At 38.8% G+C, this 22,407-nt stretch overlaps 1 protein-coding gene across 6 annotated transcripts; it reads right to left on the bottom strand.

Moving 5' to 3' along the window:
- Positions 1–1,851: 1,851 nt before the first annotated feature.
- On the bottom strand, positions 1,852–14,910 carry rnpc3 (RNA-binding region (RNP1, RRM) containing 3). 6 transcript variants are annotated; one of them, XR_004556081.1, is made up of 16 exons: positions 14,856–14,901; positions 14,129–14,285; positions 13,987–14,034; positions 13,752–13,861; positions 13,447–13,536; positions 10,758–10,869; positions 10,087–10,155; positions 9,143–9,285; positions 8,779–8,904; positions 8,290–8,432; positions 6,124–6,309; positions 5,327–5,425; positions 5,062–5,120; positions 4,174–4,306; positions 2,344–2,421; positions 1,852–2,205 (listed from the first exon to the last, which is right to left on the bottom strand). XR_004556081.1 is itself a non-coding variant. In XM_034132658.1 (16 exons), exons 2-15 carry the CDS (start codon positions 14,279–14,281, stop codon positions 2,353–2,355), a joined length of 1,536 nt encoding a protein of 511 aa, XP_033988549.1. In that variant the 5' UTR covers positions 14,282–14,285; positions 14,894–14,910; the 3' UTR covers positions 1,852–2,205; positions 2,344–2,352. The 6 variants fall into 6 exon arrangements, 5 of the variants coding, with proteins under 5 accessions (XP_033988549.1, XP_033988544.1, XP_033988545.1 ...); XM_034132658.1 differs by having other exon boundaries at positions 5,331–5,425; positions 14,894–14,910; XM_034132653.1 differs by having other exon boundaries at positions 5,331–5,425.
- Positions 14,911–22,407: the final 7,497 nt, after the last annotated feature.

Genomic DNA, 22,407 nt, shown 5'->3' with positions numbered 1-22,407 from the left:
ATCTCTACCGCGAGACGCTGAACTCAGGGCTGGAACTTAATGAACTACGGCAGATTTTACAGAAAACGTACACAAAAGTAAAATCAAAGGGACTGCAATGGATTTGCAATTTCACATGATCAATGGAGGAAGTTGCTTTCCAAAAGTTTTGTCTGTTGCAAGACAATTTTGTATCTCACATTGCATTTAAATTAGGCAAATATAATTGTTTATGTATGTCAATTATCCCTCCTGAAGACATTACAAACACACCTGCCATTGTAATTATGCTCTCACGTGAATCTGATGAAACATGGCTGTGATGCTAAATAATCTGCATTAGGCTATAGAGGAGAGAGGAAGCATGTTATGACAATTTTAAATAAGTAAACATTATATTAAATGGATTACATGGAGTTATTCAGAAGTGCTTCTTCAAAAGGAGACTAACTTAACTCCCCCCCTGCTGTCATATCTGAACAGGGACATGTGTAACAACAAAGCCTTCAAGACAAAAGCTGTGAGGATGTTCCTGCTTACAAAGCGCCCCGTGCCTTCTGGTTAGTCAGTTAATTAAAATAGCTGCTGGTATCATGGCTGCTTTCTGAATTATTCCAAGGCTTTAATATATTTCACATATTCTAAAAAGGGATACAAAATGGACTTGTGTTTATTGAGCTTCCTGAGCTGCAACATAAATATAACTGAATGGAATTAGATCAAATTGGGAGAAAGGGATATGAGGTCCTGCGAAGGTAACGACTGTTTGATTCATTATGAGAGATAATATAAATGATTATTCATCACATTTAGTAAGAGCGGGTTTGTTGTCTCAAAGAATTACTCAGTTCAAGAAAGACTAAGCCATCACACTGCAAATAATCCATTCTAAATTACCAAAACATTCATTCAAATCCTAGTGTTAAAAGTGATTTACTTTCAAAATCATAACAGCATTTGCAAGCAAGTGGCATGTTTCACCCACAAACTAGATTTAGTTTTTAGAGAACAATTTAGTTACAACTACACTTTTATAATTTATTATAACATGTTTTTCCAAAAAATGTTGAGTGTCCAAAAGGTAAAAATGTCCTTGCATTGGTTACAATGTGATTAACTGATACTATTGTAGGTGTACTAGCAAGCTCAAATCATCCTCTTAGGAAAATACATACCAGCATAGTCTCTCTTATGCTCAAATGTCTGTGCAAACCGAGAATCAAGATCTTTTTTCAGCCCAAGCTTAAAGGAATATACAGTGTACAAACTCTAAGTACCTTATGCATAATAAAAACATGCGGCTGCTTTTATGTCCGTGGTCAAGCCACCAAAGCGGTGTTATACTGAACGCAGTTGAACAGGCGTTCACTAAAGAAATGTAATGTTTTCACTCTTGTGATGTCTAACATATCAGACAGCACAAACTTTATATCTGGCTGTGATTGACACGCACCCAGTACACTCCAAGTATTGCTTACACCAAAGGAGGTTAAAAAAACAGATTTGATTTTGAAGTCTTTAGTTATGATAGCTACCAAGGGGAGAAGTTCACCCTCCAAGGTTTACTCTCTATAATCACACAGATGGGGCCAGCCAGGGATCGTAAAGGTAAGCTAACCAAGCCCTATCAATTGCCCAGACTGCAGTCTGTTTGGGTTTGTTTGCCGTCTCCTCAGGACTGTGGTTTTTCCACCGTGTTGACAGCCTACCATCTGCCGCAGAGCCAATCTAGATCTGCTATACCTTCCTGTCTGTGTTTACTCTGCTGCAAGTTTGGGACTAAAGATAATTATTTATGGTAGTATGACTGAAGTGTACCCACAAACGGTGACATATGTTCAAAGCTGTGACAGGAAGAAAACAAGACAAAAGTTATCTTAATAAAATATGTTTTATTCAGTAATAAAAGAAGAAGATGACATCCGACGACCATCACCTGAAATTCAGTCAAACAGGGTAGAGAGAAGTGTAAAGAGAAGCTCCAAAATAGCACATGTTTACAGAGTCTACACTAAACAAAGTAACATACTGTAGCTACAGAAACAAAGAAAGGCACTCAGTCTTTTTTAAATTTAGACTACAAAACAGGTCGAGTTGTTTTCAAGTTCCAATTGTGCCACAATAACTACACAAACTGCCCCCATTTCCTTTACTTTTTCTTCCAAAGGATATGCCACAATAAGGATACAAATGGTTCTGCTGGGCCACAATATCAAGCCATGGCATCTTGAATATATAAAGTGTAAACACAGATGTAAAAAGAAACACCATTACAAAAATAAAAAGGCTTGTTCCATATATACAGAAACACTATGACATAATGAGAAATGTGTTTTTTTGCAGGTCACCAAATACATTACTCACCTGTAGGGTTCACCTTTGTTTTGGTCCTCTCTTGGTAACTGTGGTGTCTTCTTTTGGTCTGGCAGATCTGGCAAATTGCTGTGAATTTTAAGTTAAGGTCTGTAGGCAGCAAACATTTGTATTAAATGGGAAAAGGTTTATTCTGAATTGATAAAATTCACAGTTCATTTCTCTCTCAGCAAGGACTTGTTGTAACTTTAAGGAGAAATAATCTGCTTCTTTATTTTGAGAATGATCAAATGTTAACCCTAACTCAATAGCACCACAGAAAGTATACACCAAAACTGCAACCTCACTGAAAATACACGTTCAGCTGTAGGCAAGGGTTCACAGAAGGAAAGTCATACTTTTATAGTTCGTATCATGCTGATATACGATCATGTTTTTTTCTCCCAGAGTGGTTTGGAGCATGAATTCAATCTGAGGAAAGGTTGCAGCTGTTGGTTCATAAATGCCACAAGCCTACTGACCAAAAACAGACCTTTTGAGAGTTTGGGTGTCCTGCTTTCTGGAACTCACTAAGCGACAGCTAATGTTGTTCACATAGATTGAAACGCTTTGCAAATGTGGCAGGTTAAATAAAGGGAGAGAGGAGCCACTGTAGTGTTGTCTCTTAATAAACCTTACACTTTAAACAACTAGTGTTCCTTGCAGGTTTTTCTTCCGGCTCGCTCATTTCAGTAGCAGGCTGTTCGGGGATTCTCTGGCAAGTGCCATACTGCAGTCTCTAGCTAGCACTGAAAAAATAATTACAGGGAATCTGAACTGGGACCGGCTGTCCTCTGACTGCTTAAAAAGACATCTGTACTAACATGAACCTGACTTTTTGATGCTCTAAATGGAAAGAAACTCTAAAAACCAATACAAATGCAGCTTATAACCAATGTTGTGCTCTATTTTGTCATATATTAGAACAAATATGAACATTTAAAGTATGATAGCTGTTCAAATTTCAAAAAATATTTATGATGGCCGTTTCCTCTAAAATCATACTCCAGTTAGCAAAGAAGCCTGCCACTGAATAAAGCCACATGCAGGACATCTCCAACTAATAAATCACGCTGCAGACTTCGCGGTTCATTCTCTGAACTCAAAGACTAATATGCTGTCGCCGAGCTAATTGGTTATGGGATGCAAATTAAAACGGCATCAAAATCAATAGCCGTGTTCCGTTTGACAAGTTCAAAGGTTGATGTGTAATTATGGGAGCGGAGGCGAGGAGCAGCAGGTGGAGGGTTGGGGCTGCCAGAAAATTAGCGCTCATCCTCCTGAAGGCACGGAGGACCAAAGCCAACACCGCTGCTGTGATGGAGGTGCCCACCTTATTATACCCAAACACCACCTCCTAACTGCCCCTTTGTGTATGTTCAGTGACATCTGATCCTGTTCATTGGTATATATACCAGGTCTTAATTGGTCACTTGTGTGAGACACTTTCCATGTAATATAATATACTGCACAAAACGGTGTAGGCAAAGAGTTTATATCTCATTAATTCAATAAAATGGCCTTTTGATATTGAACAGGAAGTTGATATTACACAACCAAATGAGCCCCGACTTGCTATGTGCATCACCAATATATTTGTTTTGTGTTTTAGGGCAACTTAGTAGAACCACAGACCTTTTTTCCTCAATAACACGCGTCTCAATTCTAGACCATTCCTCAAATGTGTCTAAATAATTGATCAAATATTGTTGCAGTAAAAATAACAATTTATATACTTCAAATCTGTGTCTAACTGCCCCAAATAACCAAACCCTACCCAGGCCTCTACTCCTTAGAAAATCTTGTCCTTGTTTCCTGTTCATGTGAGAGGTAGAAGGATACGACGACGAGGGGTTTGTCATAGAGAACGTAGCCGTTGGTGTCCCGCAGGGCTTTCTCGGCACTCTGCTCACTGGGGAGTCCTACGAAGGCCTGCCCTTTCATCCGCCCCTCCTTCATTAACACAATGTCAAACCTGAGGAGAAAAAAGCACGGACACATCATTATCTCTCCAGGATTAAAGCCGAGTCAACATGATACCGTAGATAAAACCAGTGTTACAGGTGCAAAGGTCACCTGCTTCTGTATAAGAAACTAAGAAAATAGGGCTGCACAATTAATACAAATGTTATCAAGTTCGCAATATTTAAGGCAAAATATGTAAAAATATCATTGTCAATAAACTATTTTGGTGCTGCAGAGAAGGTCCCATCATTATTTCAAAAAAGAATCTGTTTGGTACAGATCATATCTTAACTGCATTATTTAAAATAATCGCAATTCTTTATTTCATGCAACCCTATAAGAAGTCTAAGTTTAGGAGACAAAAGGACATGCTTGCACATAGGTTTAATGATAAGAAAGTTGCATTATAAACTGAAGTTACCCTCAAACAGTGATGGGTTACCAAAGGACTAACTGTTTTTCTGGCAGAGTTGCATCTTCCCGTTTATCACCTACATCTGCGTTCAGAGTCTGGCTCTCTACTAAACATAAGCTCAGTTTGATGACTCAGGTGGAATATTCATTTCAAGTAATGCTGATGCACAAACATAACATGTCCCTCATGATCTCCATGTCAGGTTAGATACTTATTAATAACATAACACGCAGTCAGCATGAATTACTAAAAACTCTCAGAGGAAAGTGACAAATTGCCAGCGTATAAAAATAGCTCATGAAAGGCAGGACACGCTACGTTGATAAGAGATAAAGAAATTGTTTACATACATGTTTCTCTCGGCTTCTGATGAAGGGTTGACGTATCTGCCATAGATATACTTCAGGTCCTGTAACACAAATGACGAATATCAGGAAAGAATATTGAATATATATGTCTTTTGTTCAAGGAGAAGTCATCTTAAAACCCACAGCAAAATGTAACTTTAACACCGAATGACATACGATGACATGCACAGTCTTAAGCAATAAATGAAAACTCCAGAATAAGCCTCATATCCAGTAACCCAAAGTGGGTCAAGTGCTATAAATGTACCTACTTTCTCTTCCACTTGCTTTGCAATATTCTTCACGTACAGTCTGCAGGTTGGCTCACCCGAGTCGTAATTTTTATACACAGACATCCTTTTTATCTCTGTTTCAAAAGGAGAGAAGAAGAAAAAGAAACGTGATGCAAGGTACATTCAAAATAGTCTAAACTCAATAACATCCCTCAAGGGTTTTAAGATAGACTGAACTGAAGAACTAGATACAAAGTGATTTGGCCATGGTTACAGTTATTTTCAGATATGAGTCTCAGCTGGTGTTTGCTGTATTAATGAATGGACGTGAGTGAACACATTTTTTAAAATGTCCACAAATACATTTCTAGCTCAGTACTTGTTCCAATATTTACGTTACAGAGAAAAAGTAATCATCAAATGTTGTTTTATTGTAGTGAAGACTTGAATTTTAGATATTACTTTAAAGAACCAAAACATTCATCTTGTATCATTTCTATAAAGAACAGGATTTGTGAGAGGCAAGAAAATGGTTCTAAAGGAAAATGAAAAAAGGTTTTTTAAAAGTTTAAAAAGGTCACTGTTGTACAGGATCAACAGCATGAATACAATCATTCTTGGGTTAGTATTCCATAACCTGAATCACTTATTCCTTCATATTATCAATCAACTAGTTTTTCTACTTTCCTGCCACTACTTCCCATTTTTAGACTAGTTTTGTTGGTCCTTAGGGCAATAAAATCCCTTTCCTGATTCCAACATCCGTGTCTTTAGGGTAGCAGTAAATAAAACCCAGAATAAACCCAAAAAAGCATGCAAATATGGGGCATACCATCTCTTGACAGCCGTCCTTTCTCCAGCTCCTTCCTGGAGATCACATCAGAGGGGAGATCCTCCTCGTCGTCACTGTGCTCCTCCTCCTGTCGGGACGCCTGAGTGCTGGGGTAAAGCTTCCCAAAACCCTCCGACTCTGTCACCTCCTGACCACTGCTGGGGGGGGGCTCCAACTCATCCACTTCTAAAAAAGGGGCACACAAGTTCCAAAACACTTTATCACGTTGTAACTATATTACTTTTGGAAGAAATATTGGCAGAAGCTGAGCTGTATTTCATTTGACCGGTATGTGTCTATGAGACAAAACAGACACTCTCCCTCCAGCACAACTACACATGGAAGTTTTCAAAGTGTCTGACAAAGGCAGATGGTGAAGTAATCACTTCCACAGTGTTTATCCTCCAGTAAACCAAACAAACTCAGGACAGGATAGTGGAAGCAAATCCTAATTCACCATATTGATGTTTATAATGTTGAACCGCGGCGGCATTATAAACTCATCGAGTCGAAAATAAAGATTTTAGTTTCTGCTTTAATGTGATAAATGCCGTCTTTTAGCATGATATTTGAAGAGAGGCATAAGCACATTCAATGTGTGTCAGATTAGGAACTGTAATCAAATCAAAATCCATTGCTGTTTTGCAAACATGAGTTTGAAAGACAGTGGGAGGGATAACGCTGGCAGACTTTTGAGTAGCACACACACGTAGTAGATGGAATTACTAAGAGCAGTGAGGCTGTACAAATCCGAGGAAGATGTATGTGTGTGTGCACCGGAGCGAGAAGTGTTGGGGAGCTTTTCTGATACACTCTCGGCAGAGAACTAGATCAGTGCTTTCAAAATTATCCTCCTCCTTATCTGTCCGCCACCTCCCGCCTCCCCTTTCTATTTAAATAGCTTGTTTATCGGATCACACACAGCCCCTTCCCCAAAACAAGACTAATCCAAAAAGCCACCTGTCATAGTTTATCTTTCCCTGCCTTTAGGAAATCTTTTGTGTTTGACTTTGAGATCTATTTTACTTCTCAGAGGCTTGCCAGGGAGTGAAGTTGTAGCTAGAGAGAAGGGAGATAAGGCGGACGAGGAACTGCACAGCTGACAAGTAACACAGGCTGTGCCCCAATGACATTTCCTCATACAGATAAAAGGTAAAAGCTTTTCTGTGCGACTTTCTCTGCTGTGATATACTGCTGTGTGACACTCAGCTCTGACTTCACCCATGGTAAGGGCTTTAACTTATGTCAATAGGAGTATCAAACCACCTTCTGCTACAATGTGATAATACACATGATGTATAGTAATAATCAAATCCTCACATTCCTGCTCAAAAGACGAGGCAGTGCTCTTTTTATACTGTTCCCCCAATGTGTGTGCAGACTATAGTATTGCTCTGATTTATTTTTACTAGCCAGTTGTAAAATAGGCCTTTTTGTGTTACTTACTGATAATTAGTGAATTGAGTTTATAGATTAACTTCGCTAAGGTCTTCCCAAAGACACATATAATCAATAAAAGATAGGAAACAGATGATATCATTCTAAATGAAAACTTCATGGTATTAGTCAGTTGACATGAAGTCAGCCCGGCAGGATTACAAATATGGCCACTTTCTGGTTAAAACTGCCATTTTATATCCTGAAGATGTGTTAGAAATGGATTCAGCATTCTCAATAACCGCCTAAAGTATTGTTTAAATAGGCTATAATGCCATTCATTTCAATTAAGGCAACGTATGCTAATTGTGCAAGTTGCCCATCATATGCAAGTTAGCATCTGGCAGTTTCTATGTGCTGGGGACCTGTACTATACATTTCTAACATAAAACGTTGGTGTACTCAACATTTCCAGCTTCACTTTGCTAACTGGATTTCATTCAAGATTAGTGCAAAAATGTGCGAATAATTGGGAAAAGATGTAATAATCTATTAATCGCCTTTTTAAGCACAAATAACAGATATCCACTAATTAAAGCTTCTTAAATATGGAGGAACTGCTGCTTTTGTCTGGTTTAAATCACCGTGAAATAAGTACTTTGACACTTTGGGCTCTAAAAAAAACTTGAATGTACTTTTTTCTCTGTCAAAAAATGATTAATGAGTTAAGAGTGTGTGGATATGAAAGTGATCACACGTTGGAGTAGGTGAAGATCTAAGGTCCCTTACCTCTGCCTTCATCTTCAGACTGGCATGGCTCCCTCCCCTTCTCTGACGCCGCCGCTTCTGGAACCGCAATGTGGAATTCAATTTTCTTCTGCACGGCGGAGGGGGGCTGCTCGAACACGTCGGAGGGCTGCAGCACGGGAGCACTGAGGACAGCAGAGACAAAACAGCAGCCCCCTCAACAGAAGCCTCTAAAAAGCACCCACAGTAAACCGGCACCTGAGCGGCTTAAGGGTTGTGGTCAACCAGAGATATTTCCCAGTCCACAAACCCACTGAGGTGTGTGTGTATTTATAGTTTCAGAAACAGAGTTTGTGGTCTGTCATTAAGGGAGTGTGTGTGCGTGCAGCAACAATAAGTCTCTGAGCCACTAAAGGCGGTCTTTATGAGGAAGACATATTGTCTGGAGGGTTTTGTCCTCCTTTTTTAAGCTGCCTGTGAATACTGTCTCTGCTTGAGGACTGTGACATGCATGAGTGCCTTTTGCTGTACCTCTGAGAGTCTGCTTTGGGAGCGTAGAGTAGATCCTTGATCCTGGGCTTCTTTCTCTTTGAAGCTGTTTTTGTTCTCAAGGGTCTCTTGCATGCTTGGTTGACCAGGCCCATCAGACGAACAATCCTGAAATAAAGCAAGCATAGGGAATAAAGGACAAAAATGTCTACCTTGAACAAAAAAGAAAATCGCCAACCTATTGGAATTTAAAGACATTTTAAAGCCAATTGTGTTTCCAGAAACATTATTACTTCTGAATGACATGTTAAGGCTCTGGATCTACTGGCTTTGTCGATTCAATGCACAACTAAATGAGAGTCTCAAATGTTTGTGCAGGGATAAGTGATGTCCAATTCCTCCGCACCTCTCTTTGTCTTCGTCTTCCCCACTCTCATACTCTGATTCTTCTCCGCTGGACATCTCCATGTCCTCCTCGGGTAAAGGGGGGTATTCAGGAGGGAAGGGAGGAGGCATGGGGAAGGGTGGTGCAGGAGGCAGGTGCTCATACTGCAGGAAACAAAGCGACATGGCTAGGGTTACAATCAGTCTGGCTTCAACTGACGGATTTCATGAGCGTTGTCCTTGCTGCGGTACCTGGTAGGTTTGGTCAAAACTCGGATTTATTGGTTTGCAAATATCAAAGTGAAATACATATGGAGCCATGATCCATGTTTACTATCACAGTAGGGTGGAGAGATACTATGTTTAAATTAAAGCACTACTTGTGTTCAAATATTAGCCACACAAATAATATATGACTTATAAAAAGAGTAGTTTATAGGGCTGTAACTGATGATGATTTTAATGATCGATTCATCTGATGATTATTTCCTAAATGAATCATTTGGTTAATGAAATGCTGCAAAAAATGCTCACATCACAAGAGCCCCAGCGGACTTCTTCAAAATGTGTACTCAAATGATATGTGAACAAACCCTTCATTAAAAGAATATAAAAAGTAATCTAACTGTACAGATGGTGTGTATCAGTGCTATGAGCGTGAGAAAAAACATTTTGCATTGAAACTATTATGTATTTAGTTTTAAAGGTTTTTAAAGAGCCTTATTCAATGCTGTTTTTGAATAAATGAAGGATAAATCCACAGCCGCAAATAGACGTGTAGTGTAGTAAAAGTGTAGAAAAATAAACACCTAAAAGTATTTTGTATGTTTCTTCCCACTAGTCTGAAAGAAGACATGTTACCAGTCCATAAAAAAAGTCTTGCCTTAACATCAAATACATTCTATCCATCCACCTAAAACTACTAGTTTGTTTTCCTTTAGACAACAGTAATGCACTCAAGCTTACCATGGGGGGTCTGGCAGTGATTTGGCCAAACGGACACGGCAAATTCATCTTGTTCATCAGGTGTAGTACCTGTTGAATTGGAGATATGAGAATGAGACAGTGATAATTGTATCTTATATGATTCATACCAAAAGCTGGCAGAAAGCTGGTAATATAAAGATGCTGCTTCTCTCAGACAGGCAGCATGTGACTCCATACGTAAAACAGTTTGCATTTTCATTAAAAATACAAGCATCAGAGATAGAGGCTGAAGTGAGATAGCAGCGGAGAGGCTTCTCTGCGACACACTAGCACCACCAAGACGCCAACGCTGTAAACAGCAGCACTGAAAACACAGGCAGTATGGCTCCCAGGGAAATGTTAAACCCATAACTCATGCCTCCCACTTATGGTTTATTATTAATACTTGGTCCCAAAATTGAAATTGAAAAGGCAAATGTTTGCCGTTTGATCTTAAGAGGCTGGACTAAGTTCAAAAACCTCTGGGATATTCCTTTGTACATTCAACAATATGAATCTGTCACATTTGCATTCCTTTTAACTAATTCCCACGACAAAAAAGGGGAAATATAAAAAGTACAATCCACACATTTGACCAACATCTGCATATCAAAGACTTGCAGGTACTGGGAGAAGAAGAAAATGATATAAAAGAAGCAGGATTTACTCACTTGAACATAAAACTTTGGCACACTGATGAGGGCGTGTGTTATGTTTGTCAGAATGCCATTAGAAAGTGGTGGGTATAAATATTTCAAAGTGGGATTCGATTGAAATTTCAACCTGTAGGAGAGTGGAAGGAAAAAACAAAATGACTTCAAAGGAAACTCTGTAGCTGCATTTTAACAACACACATTACATTATCGCCTTCACTTAACAACTCACAAAATATGTCTAAATAATAGAGACACATGAATATGAGGTCCAGCCAGGTAGCTTATTCTTTAGATGGCAAGCACTCAGCCAACAGAATGTGACATTCAGCCATTAAGGGACGTGGGGACCAGCATGCCATGTCAGCACCAAAGCTTGTCCTCGTGTAATAAAAACTTTTATAAGCCAAGACTCTGCGTGGCACAAGAGAACAAACCAAAATCCACTGAGGCCTAATAAACAAAGACTTAAAGTGGGGGGGACAGTGAATTTGGTTTAATCTGCCATTTGGCTGGGTGACAAAGGAAGCTGTTGACAGTTCTGCTCGGACTGAGAGGAATATGAAAATCCTAGTAGGTCAGTTAGTTAAATTTAATACGTTTAAAACCGATTTAATTATTTATCAATTTAGATAAATGGATAATTATGCATAGGAGAATACACAAATGTAACTTAAATGATTAAAAAAACATAATAAAATCTAAAAAAGAAAATTAAAATATGAATTACAGGGTTTGTAACAGCTTGGTCCATTTTAGAGGGAAATAAAATAAATGATAAATACAAAATAGTAAAAATCATAATAAGAACATATCCAAACATAGGATGTGAAAGTAAAAATGAAGCCCTTAAATGATGTGTTTTAGACCCAGCTGTAGTAACAGTCACAGTGCCAGACTTTCTCTTTTTTACTAGAGAATGCTTCGGATGCTAAGAAAAAGAAAGAGTGATCAGCTAAACAACAAATATGTAATCAAGCTAACCGCATCATATCAGGAGATGCTGCTGCTCCAGGTTTTATCTGAGCACAAGATAGGATGGAGCGAGAGCTATCAAAGACCACCTGGGCCCACCAACTGGCAGCACAGACGGCCTGCCCGTTTAATTGGACACAAGGCTGTTGCCAGCCCTGAAAATTGCTCCCAGATTCTCATCCAGGATTATTGTCAGCAAGTCTCCAGACAGCGTTTAGACACATAAACGGACAACTCCAGGTTTGGACAGCATGTGTCATACATGCACGTTCAATTGTAGTTAGTATCACTCGGGTGGGTAATGATTTGGCAAAGGGAGACAGGGGCTGATACCAAACTCCATTCTTTAACCTCACAAGACAGGGCGAGGTCAAGTACTATAATTCAATATGGTGCCTATAATATAATAATATGATCAGGGTTGGGAGGGTTACTTTCTAAATGTAATCAGTTACTGATTACTGATTACATGGCTCTGAAAGTAATCCGAATACAGTTACAGTTACGTGTCTTAAAAAAGTAACGTAATCAGATTACTTTTAGATTACTTTTGGATTACTTTCTTTTTCCATCACAGATGGGTATGTTTTGGTGTACAGGAGACACAAAAAGCAAAAGGAAACTGAACGTGTTTTTACTGTTTTAATGGCTTATCAAGAGCACAACTGAAACATAACCTCTGAAACGATGTAACAACATAATAAACTTTTTGGGGATGCAGCTTGGGATGTGAGGAGTGAGGGACACGGCTTAGAACGGGCGTGTCGCCTTCTGTCCTGCCAGTGTTGACAGGACATTAATTAAAATGTCGAACTCGGACTTCATTTTAAGGACATTTCGGCCAGGGGTGTAGAGCTATATTTGTTGAAGCACCGGATTGGCAAAACAGGAGAGTGTGTGCACCAGTCTGCCTTGATCTATGAATTCATGTCCGTGACACTCACAGTATCTGCTGCCCACAGCTGTTTTATAGAAGGAAAACCTCCTTCACTTCATGAAATCTCTGCAGCACAAGGAGGCAGCGGGAGGGTTAACTCAGCCTCTGAGAAGAGGAGCGTGCAGCGCCTTTCACGCACCGCCTTCACTGTGTTTACCTTCAGAATCATTAGAAAGGCTAAAGAGTGACTGCAGGCTGATGTGTTTTAACCACACACACCTCTACACACACACACACACACACACACACACACACGATTTAAACGCAGACTTTTGTTCCTCCATGTTTCGTTGTTATTGTTTCACTGAGTGGACCCGCAAATCTTTTTCAAACGCTCTCTTTTTTGGTCCATCTGCGGCGGTAATAGGTTTTGTGCGCTGTGATGATTCGGCTGTACCTTTAGTACTGAATATTAAATGTTGTGAGGAAATCTTTCCACCAATAATTCCAATAAGTAATCCAAAATGTATTCACTTCAGGTTTACGAAAGTAACTGTAATCAGATTACTCGTTTTTCAAATGTAATGCGAGCTGAATACAGTTACTTGATTTTTGTATTCTGATTACGTAACGCCGTTACATGTATTCCGTTACAACCCAACCCTGAATATGATGCACTACAGAATGACCCATGGGTTGTGTATTTACTTTAACAAATATATCAGCCAAAAAAACGAACAATAAAAACAGCATGCCTTGTTCAATTTAGCAATTTAGCTATCATTGCATCAAGATTAGCTCATATTACACCAACACTATAAAAAAACTCCAAATGAACTTGTATTTAACACTCACCCAAGGTTAGGTGCAATGCCGGTTTCTATGAGGGGAATGTTTGGTAGTTTGGTTTCCTGTTTCTTCTGCTCCTTCCTGGCTTGCTTTCCACTGAAGAAAAAAAGGAAACATGTTAGAAAAAGGATTCAACTGCAGCTCTCCTCCTTGGTTCTGTATACGATGGTTTTTGTAATGCTTTTTATTTAGTTTAAATGTGATGAGAATATGTTTACACTAAAACTGGGAGGTTAACACCCATGTTCAAAGCAACATTTCTGATAACTACAGTGTTTGTAGATCAAATGTGTATGATTTAGGACACTTACCTGACGGAAACTGATGGGTCCTTTAATACTGTTACATGATCTTGGCTTTTTGCAAACTCTGCAACAAGTGTTTGATCAAGAATCTCTAATTGATGGAGCCTCTGAAGAGCCTAAAATAGACAAAATGGGGATTGGGAAAAGAACAGAACGGATTAACAGATTGCATTTACCTCTATTATGCATGCAAAGCTTTGTTTAATGTCGTATAACTAGAAACACTGCATAAATAACTCACTTTTGCTGCTGACTTATCACTTCTAAAGCTTGCAAATGCAGCATGTTTCTGTGGAGATGAAAATCGTATTAGAATACACAGCAGCTCCAATTAATTAATAGATGTAAAAGCTCACACTAAGTTTCAGTAAAGCACAACCTACCAAGCGTCCTGTGTTAGAGAAGACCCTGACTGTCTCAGCTCCAAAATACTTCAAGAGGTCTTCTTTCTCGCCCTGGCTTAGATCAGATGGTAAGTGTCGGATAAGCAGTGTTTTACTGCTGGTTGTTTGGACCAGGTCCTCATTTGTGTCCATTTCCCTGTAGGATAGCAGGCAGAGAGTAGAAACAGTTACACGACACTACTGGAATAATATGAAAAATAGTGACCAGATGAATAGAGACCTTTTTCAAAGTGAAGCATTCAACTAAAACAGTTATTAAATAGGTAATTATTGGTAACACAGACATTAAGTTCCTCCACATGAATGATGTGGTCTTACAACACAATAATAAGTGGGTAAGAGATATTCTTACATACTTGTTATTAACATACATGTTGTGACACGTGAGCTATTTTTCAAACAAACTGCCGAATTAAAGAACCAACATGATTACTTCTTACAAAGCCGAAGTGTTGTTGTATCATATTTGTACAGTTTTCGTACATATAAACTGCCTTTTTTAATAAAGAGACTGAATGCTGCATCTACACTGGGCTAGCTCAGACCTAGCTCCGTGCTATGTGAACGAAGCTCATATCACATGCATGTATTTTTCCTTATTACCTTTTTTTGCTGACTATAACATATCTTATGACTCTAGGACATTAAATACAGCCATTAGTAAAAATGTTTGAACAAATAGTTAAAATCTGAAGTAAAATATTACATTAAATACCCGCCTGCTACTGCAGCCAGTAAACATACCCACTTCCGCCAGGCTCTTCTTCTTCTATTGCGGATTTCTGGCGGAAGACAACTAACAGAGCCACCTTTCGGACTGGAGTAGTAACATTCAAATTTGACCAGTGATTAGGAGAACTAACGAGTCTTTCTGAATCCCCAACACACATTCAACCAAATGTGCTTAAAATGTTAACAGCAGAGACAGTTTTGAAAGTACAGAGAATGTTTGGGGATAGTTAAAATGGCGCTCTAATCAAATCACTCTAGTGCAACTAATACATGAGATTGGTGAGTTCAATTATAAGAAAGTGTACTTCTAAATGTGTAATGTGTGTTGATGTGAAGTACCCATGTTTGTATTTTTTTTAATAAGATGATCTATAACTATGGCAAATATATTTTATAAGTTACTTTTCAAATACGTCTCTTACCGGAAGTGTTGATACAGTGTATTGGTGGAGGGCAGTTGTTTAGTAGGCTAGTAGTGTCTTTTAATTTAAAACACTTCAGGTGATATTTTACAGTGACCTGACTGAGGAAATCTATTTATTTATCGTGTCTAATGTTCTCCAGTTGTCACTGAGCACAAATCCACAAGCAAGCAAACTATAAACATATTAATGCTTATTATTTATATGTTTTACAGGTGTCAAAAATACTGTTGTGTTTGTAAAGTTAATAAACAGAAGAAAATTAACAGCCCTACATATTTAAAGTTTAGTTGTTGTCTTTCACCAGCAGGTGTCAGCCTTGCCATGTTAAATAACAGCTGCTGCAGCAGTAATGGATGTGACATTTCCAGCTACTGTATGAAGGATAACATAACTTGCTTTCCTTCTTCAACTACAATATTCTTACATTGTATTATGCATTTTGTTTAAAGACTAATTAAAATAACTCCCATTATAATTAACTTTCATGAAAATGGTTCATTTGTTCAATAAAGATTTAAGGGGGTCACAAAGTAAAAAATGTAGGCCTGCCACCCATAGCTCTGAGGTTTCTGTTGGATCAATGCAAAACTATCATAACCACAGAGATTGGGTATCAGTTAAGGGAGGCTTGTCCTTCTGCTGTCCAGGTTTATGAAGACCTTCAGCTTCCCACCCCCACCCCCAGAGAAAATCTCCCCTACACTTCTCGAGATGCCTCCAAATTCCTGGCCAAATGAAGCCTTTTCTTTGAGGAGCGACGCAAGGGCATTCCTCATCAGGGGGACACAATACCCCCTTTCACCGTGGCCTGGCTCTGAAATTTCACAGGTGATGGGAGGAACGTCAGACACTCGATCCTCCTTCCTCCCTCCGACGTAACGCATCAGGCTGAGGAGGAGAGAGATTCTCATTGGGAATGATTCGGCCGGGAAAATAGAAAGAAAAACAAATCTGACTTAGTTGCTGTTGATTTAGCTTATAAACATAAACAATTTGAAGAGATCAACATTGCTGATATAACTGTACATTACTATGTATTTTGTACAAATAAAATATTACAATTTGACAACTTTCATGACTACAGGATGTTTTTCATATCAGATTAGGTTGACAAAAAGCTCTAGAACTTTTTCTTAATAAAATGTTAATTGAAGTCTGCATATCAGTCTAATAAAATACTTTAAGTGAAAGGTGTGTGAGTGTGGAGTACAGGAGGAAGGGTAGAAACTGAAAAAGTGAAGTTTCTGGTGGCAAAAAAGACAGAGAAGGACTATTACTGCCTCTGTTGGCAACCTGAGGTAATGATCCTGTCATCAAGACATTATGAAGTACAAAGCAGTCACTGGGATGAATATTGATATTTGTATTTTTAGTCATTTAGCTGAGGCTCTCATCTAGAGAGAACGTTAGTTGTTTATAGTCATGTCTTTCTTTCATGCAGTGGGCTAATACTAAAGCTCAGGAGCTTCTTGCATGATATTTCATTAGACACAGATTTCATTTATTTTGTTGGAGAGATGAAGACTCTCTATTTTACTGAGAAATAAATTGCCTGGTGCTGAAAATTAAGCAAATGACAGCAGACAAGTGGGCCCGTAATGTTACTGTTGCATGCTGGTTGTTCGGTTGTAGAACTATGGCTGGAGATGAGACTGTTTTAGCAATAATATGAACCCTGTTGTGTTACTCAAACCAGTTAAATATGAACATTATAATTTTTTCAGAAATGAACCTGGCTTAGGTATATGTTTGAGTAACACTATTTATATATTTGTGGTAAGGTTCTAAACAAAGTTTCCCACCTGTTTGTTCAGCAGGGCTACATTAGAAATAAGGTCAACATTCAACATTCTTCTCATGTCTCTCCAGTATTTCCTCTCTTCTCTGGGGTTGGCCCCAAAAATACTTTTTTAATAAGGTTCTACCCTCAGATGAAAGGATGCAAACACTTTTCATCTACAACCATCCATTACTATTACTGCGTTTTAGGAATTGCATTTACTGAACTAATAGAAAACTGTATACAATGCCTAATTAAATGTTCTACATTTTGAACTAACAAATACAAAATAAAAATAATAACATAAATACTTCATGAAGATCATAATTGTCTTAAGCCTGTGACTTATTTGGATACAAATAATATACATTAAATAATACTGGGAGTGTAGGTCACAAATATGCTCTGCCCCTTCAACAGGGTCCTACAGTCCTCATCAGGTCCATATGGCCTGTGTATTCCCTGAGTGTGCATAGAGGGAAGGCGAATACACCCAGACAGTGAACTCAGGTCATGCCCAGCCTCTGAGGCTTTAAATGGACCCTTTCATGGTTGGGGCAATGAATGGGGCAGCAGGGGCCTCTGTGGTGGGATAGTGTGTATTTTCAGCAGCGTGCATGGAAACTGCATTGAAAAACTCAGGTCCTGAGCATATCATGCCTCCATTGTGCCTCTACAAATATGTCACAGACAAGACTTGGTTTATTTCACTGGAAAGTGGTCTTGGTGTGCTGGGATCTTAAAGTTTTAACATTTGCATCTCAAATATGCCATATTTTCTTAACAACTGCATCCGAAAGCCGACCCAGAAATAGCCCTACACAAAACCCCTAGGAAAACCGAAAATTGTTGTTTATGTACCGTTAACAAACAAAGTGGCTTATAAGGGAGCTTTTGAGGTGCTTGTAGTAGCATTTTGTCTCCTTTGGATAAATCCAGACTAGTGTTTTCAGTCTTGATGCTAAGCTAAGCTAACTGGCTGTTGGCTACAATGAACAGACAGACGTGAGGGAGGTATCAATCTTCTCATCTAACTCTGAGAAAGTAAAGAAATTAGCACGTTTCTCAAAATGCCCAGAATTCCTTTTCAGTCAGTCTGTTGCACACTGTGCATGTGTGTGTTTGTTTGACAAAGCCTATCTCTCAGATTGGTGTGGAATGCCTGAACGTAGAGACTGGTTTCCAGTCTACACTTTAGAGCCAGTGAGCCTTCAGTCCAGGCATTCATGATTACAGAAGCATACAAGCCAAGCTAATTGTTTGAATTGGCCATTTAAATGTGTAGACTCAAAGTAAACCTTCGTTAACTGTGACTTAAAAAAAAAAACAGGGCTCCTTTCATCCAGCAGCGATGAGTTGATTTTCATTATCTTTGACCCACCCATGACAGGGTTTGGTTGACATTGTTTCCCGTTACAGAAGGTTCCACAGAAGCAATTTTGAGTAATTTCTCCCACTGTCTTTGGGCAATTCTGTCAACATGAAACGTTCAATAACTTTACAGGTTTGAAGTTGAGATAAACCAAAGATACAGGGCAAGGAAGTGGGGAAATGTCCCACTTTGGGCCCCCAACTTAATGCCTCTGGCCCATTTCAGCATGGTCTAGTTTACTATTCAAATTATTGGTTATAATATTTACAATCTATATAAAATGCAACAAAGAAGTCACTTGTAGTGCTTCAACTAAATTAAAGTGCCTCAAGCTGATTACAACAACTTTAAAGTCAATGTCCCATATGCGTACTAAAGCACAATTATCAATGTCCAAAGCTGACTGCATATGCGTGATATTTCAACCAACCACAACACACAACATGCTGTTGACATAAGACTATTAAACGCTTGCCTAATGTGTTAATGTCAGAATGGATGACACAGCCATCCTCTAGGCAGATGTACACTCTTAAGCAAGAGTATTAAAGACTGATGTGTGCCATGCAAATGATATTAAGAAGATTATGTTTCTTATCATTTGAACAGCTGCAGTAGTTGTTATTGTATTATTTTGTTTATAAGGTAAAACAAGTGTACTGATCATATTTAACATTCCCCCTTTACACTTCCTCACTCTTTGTTAAATAAAAGAACTCCTTGGATGGAATAAGAGATAATTTCTGTTTTGCCCTTAAACCTAAACAATGCTTAGAAAAGGGAGATTTGGTGTGGATGTGGATGGATGTGGATAATCGTGGCATAGTGAGTCCAGGCAGAGACAGAAATAATATGGATCTTGGGTTGTCTCTGTTTAACCAGCACTCCCAGCAAGCATGGTGATGGATGGTGATGATGATGGTAGAGGAAATGGCAAATGGTAAGTTCTGCCTTTCTAGTTGTATATGGTAGGTCCAGAAATAACCAAACGTGCAGGAAAAACACACATAATATATAACGTGATGTGGTAAAACAGCTTGTGAAATTGGACTTGACATCAGACATCCCAAAATATACAAGCAGTAGTTACAGTTGATATGGCCCAAGTTTCGTTGTGTGGTTAGTCCGAGTTTTACCATGGTCAGTGTCAGGATGAATGGCAGAGTAAAGACACAGCACTCAAGACAAATATGTCAATCTTCTGTAGAACACCTACTCCTCTAGACTTCTTACTGGTGTGGGAACATAAGTCTGTCAGTGCACACTTCTGCTCTTAACTGCTCTCTGTGATTGATGATAATAATGAGGGCCTTCTGTTAATGCAACTTGCACTTTCAAACCATCCTACTTATGTGTTCTCTTCCTGTCCAAGTATGAGAAGGCTCTGTGGGGAAAGGTAGAAAGGTGTGCTGGGATAAAACACGGTGTCACCTACCAAGGGTGAATGGAGGTCAGGAATCCAGGGTTAAGGCAGAATGCCAGGAATGTTGCCTGCAGACCTGAACACTAATAACCAGCATCCACACAGAGACACAATTCAGAGATTTGCAGAGTAATGGCTCAGGGTCAAAGTTATCACGATGAGTGATATTTGCAAGAGTCGGGGTCAAAAAGTAAATTCCCACCAAAAGTTGTTTGAATGAGTGCATTTTCAATTTCATCCAGCAAATTATATAAAAAACAGAAACTGCTGAAATGTATTATTCCACATTATAAATGTATGCAAGTTACTAGATACACATGTACAGTTATGTCAATTTCCTTCCTACTCCAGTAGTTTGCTTTGATACTATTACATGTTCTCAATGTATTCTGAGGTTTGGTGAGACCACAGAGGATGCTGGCATGAGACCTATGGTGTGTGGTTTTACAATAACACTATTCAATCATTTTCATTGTGATTTACTCACTTGCATATTTTGGAACATGTCAAAACTCATAACCGAGTAAATGTAAAGACAAAATCAATGTATTACACATATTATCACATATATCATGTTGCTGTTTCGTAGGTAAACATAAAGAAAGACGCATTGGTGATTGAACATAGTGGAGCATTTAACAGCTTGAAAGCTATTCCCTTTTTCAGTTTGTAGATTCCAAAAACAAAGCTAAAAAAAAATGTGATCTAGGCTAGCAAATGCCAGATGGACACAACATGGCTCAAAATGCGTTATAATGTTCCTCTGTAACTGCTTGATATGGCCTAAATAGGCAGTTGTGTGCTAACAAGTAAATGCTATCAACTGCTGCTTCCAAGTGGCCCAAACATCCAATAGATATTGCGATATTTCACAGAATAACTAAAGACTTTGATTTACTGTTTGTGCTCATTAAAAAGACTGAGGTTAATGACCTGGAGACCACAAATCTCTGCATCAAATTTCATGGTTATCCAACAGCTGGGATATTTAATTGTGAATGAAAGAGGTGGACAGACTGGCAGTCCGACTTTGCCTTCCCCAGAGAACATTGTTAGTGTGACCTTTATGCAACCCTTCTCAGAATAGAAGTAGTTATACAACATCATACATGATTGCCTGCTTTGTTGATGTACAGTCAGCTTGTGTCCAGTTATTTTTTGCCTCCTGTCATGAAAATAAGGACTAACCATACCTATCCTTCAAATTTCAGCTTCTAGAAACCAAAATATATGCTGTGATCCAGCTGTTCTATTTCAGTGCACAAATCCCATAATCACAATTTTACCATAGAGTCTCGTACCCTTTGTTCTACTTTGCCATCCTGTTTTATGTTTGGTTTCTCCACATCACGCTAATCCAGTGGTCCAGCCACACTGCCCTCTCCAAACAGTTAATTATGTCTTCAATGCCCGGGCACTTCCATGAGCTTGACTGTACAACATGCTGAATGGAGGCACACAGCTGGACTACAGCAACTCCACTTATTAAGAGCATCTGGGGACATTATAGATCCTATCACGTTGGTTTTTACTAAGAGATAACTAAACAGCAGTCACTGTATGAATGCACCAACACAGTTTTGATTATAGGTGATGATGCTGCAGCTGTTTGACTCTAATGAGGGAACGTTACATGTAACACAACAATTATGTATAATCCTGTTTATCTCCAGTGCATTGTTACATTTCCAAAATACCTTCTCTAAAACATGCTTCACAGATCTAAAACCAGCCAACTTTAAACTTTTCACAGCAATTCCCAGCCATGCAAACTATTTCTCTTGGCTGCTTCAATTTTAATCTTGTATCAATTAAGAAAGATCTCTGTTAAATACAAACACTCCATTGCTCTGACATCATCTGAGCAGGCAACAAAGTATACCCACTGAGAGTGCATTGGCATTGGTTACGAAAGAATGCACATACGGAGATCATTCACAATTTTAAGTGATTCCAGCCGCAGATTCCAGATCTTAATAGATCTTTTTATTGTAGCCTCCTGCAATCTAAAATGACAACAACACTCCACAAAGTGTTAAGTGATATGTTGTCAACCAAGCTAAAAAGTCAAATGGCCATTAAAGCACAGACCTATAATTCAAATGTAGGGAGGATTTAAGAATCTGACATTAGGATTCCCACTTGTTCCATGTCTCGACTGCTTGTCTCCACAACCTCCCATGGCTGGCTGCATTTCTTTAATTATAGCAGGCCTGCCTACCTCCAAGGGCGTCATGGTGTCTTCAAAACCAGACTGGTGAAACTATTTAGCCAGTATTATGTGCTATTAATTAAAAAAAACATTGTTCTCCTGTTAGTCGTTGATGATACTGTCAAGTGGCCAGCGGTGGAATTTCACTTAGTAGGATACATTTGCTCAATGACTGTACATAACTTACCGTAAGCCAGTCAAAATTATATTATGCGTTTACAAGCATTTTTATAGGATACTTTCTCATCAAGTCATAACTGATCAATCCGATGATGATTATTTTGCTCAATTAGATTGAAAACTGTCAGAACAGT

Source organism: Trematomus bernacchii, unplaced genomic scaffold (genome assembly GCF_902827165.1).
Source record: "Trematomus bernacchii unplaced genomic scaffold, fTreBer1.1, whole genome shotgun sequence".
NCBI lineage: Eukaryota > Metazoa > Chordata > Actinopteri > Perciformes > Nototheniidae > Trematomus > Trematomus bernacchii.
This window is presented reverse-complemented; position numbering and strand designations above follow the sequence as displayed.

Bases quoted from the DNA above. Each gene is read 5' to 3' on its own strand.
- rnpc3 (XM_034132653.1), bottom strand. The intron at 14,035-14,128 runs GTAGGTTGTGCT...TCATCTCCACAG, and splicing joins TCTCTAACACAGGACGCTTG to AAACATGCTGCATTTGCAAG. The intron at 13,537-13,751 runs GTAAGTGTCCTA...TTTTTTCTTCAG, and splicing joins GACCCATCAGTTTCCGTCAG to TGGAAAGCAAGCCAGGAAGG.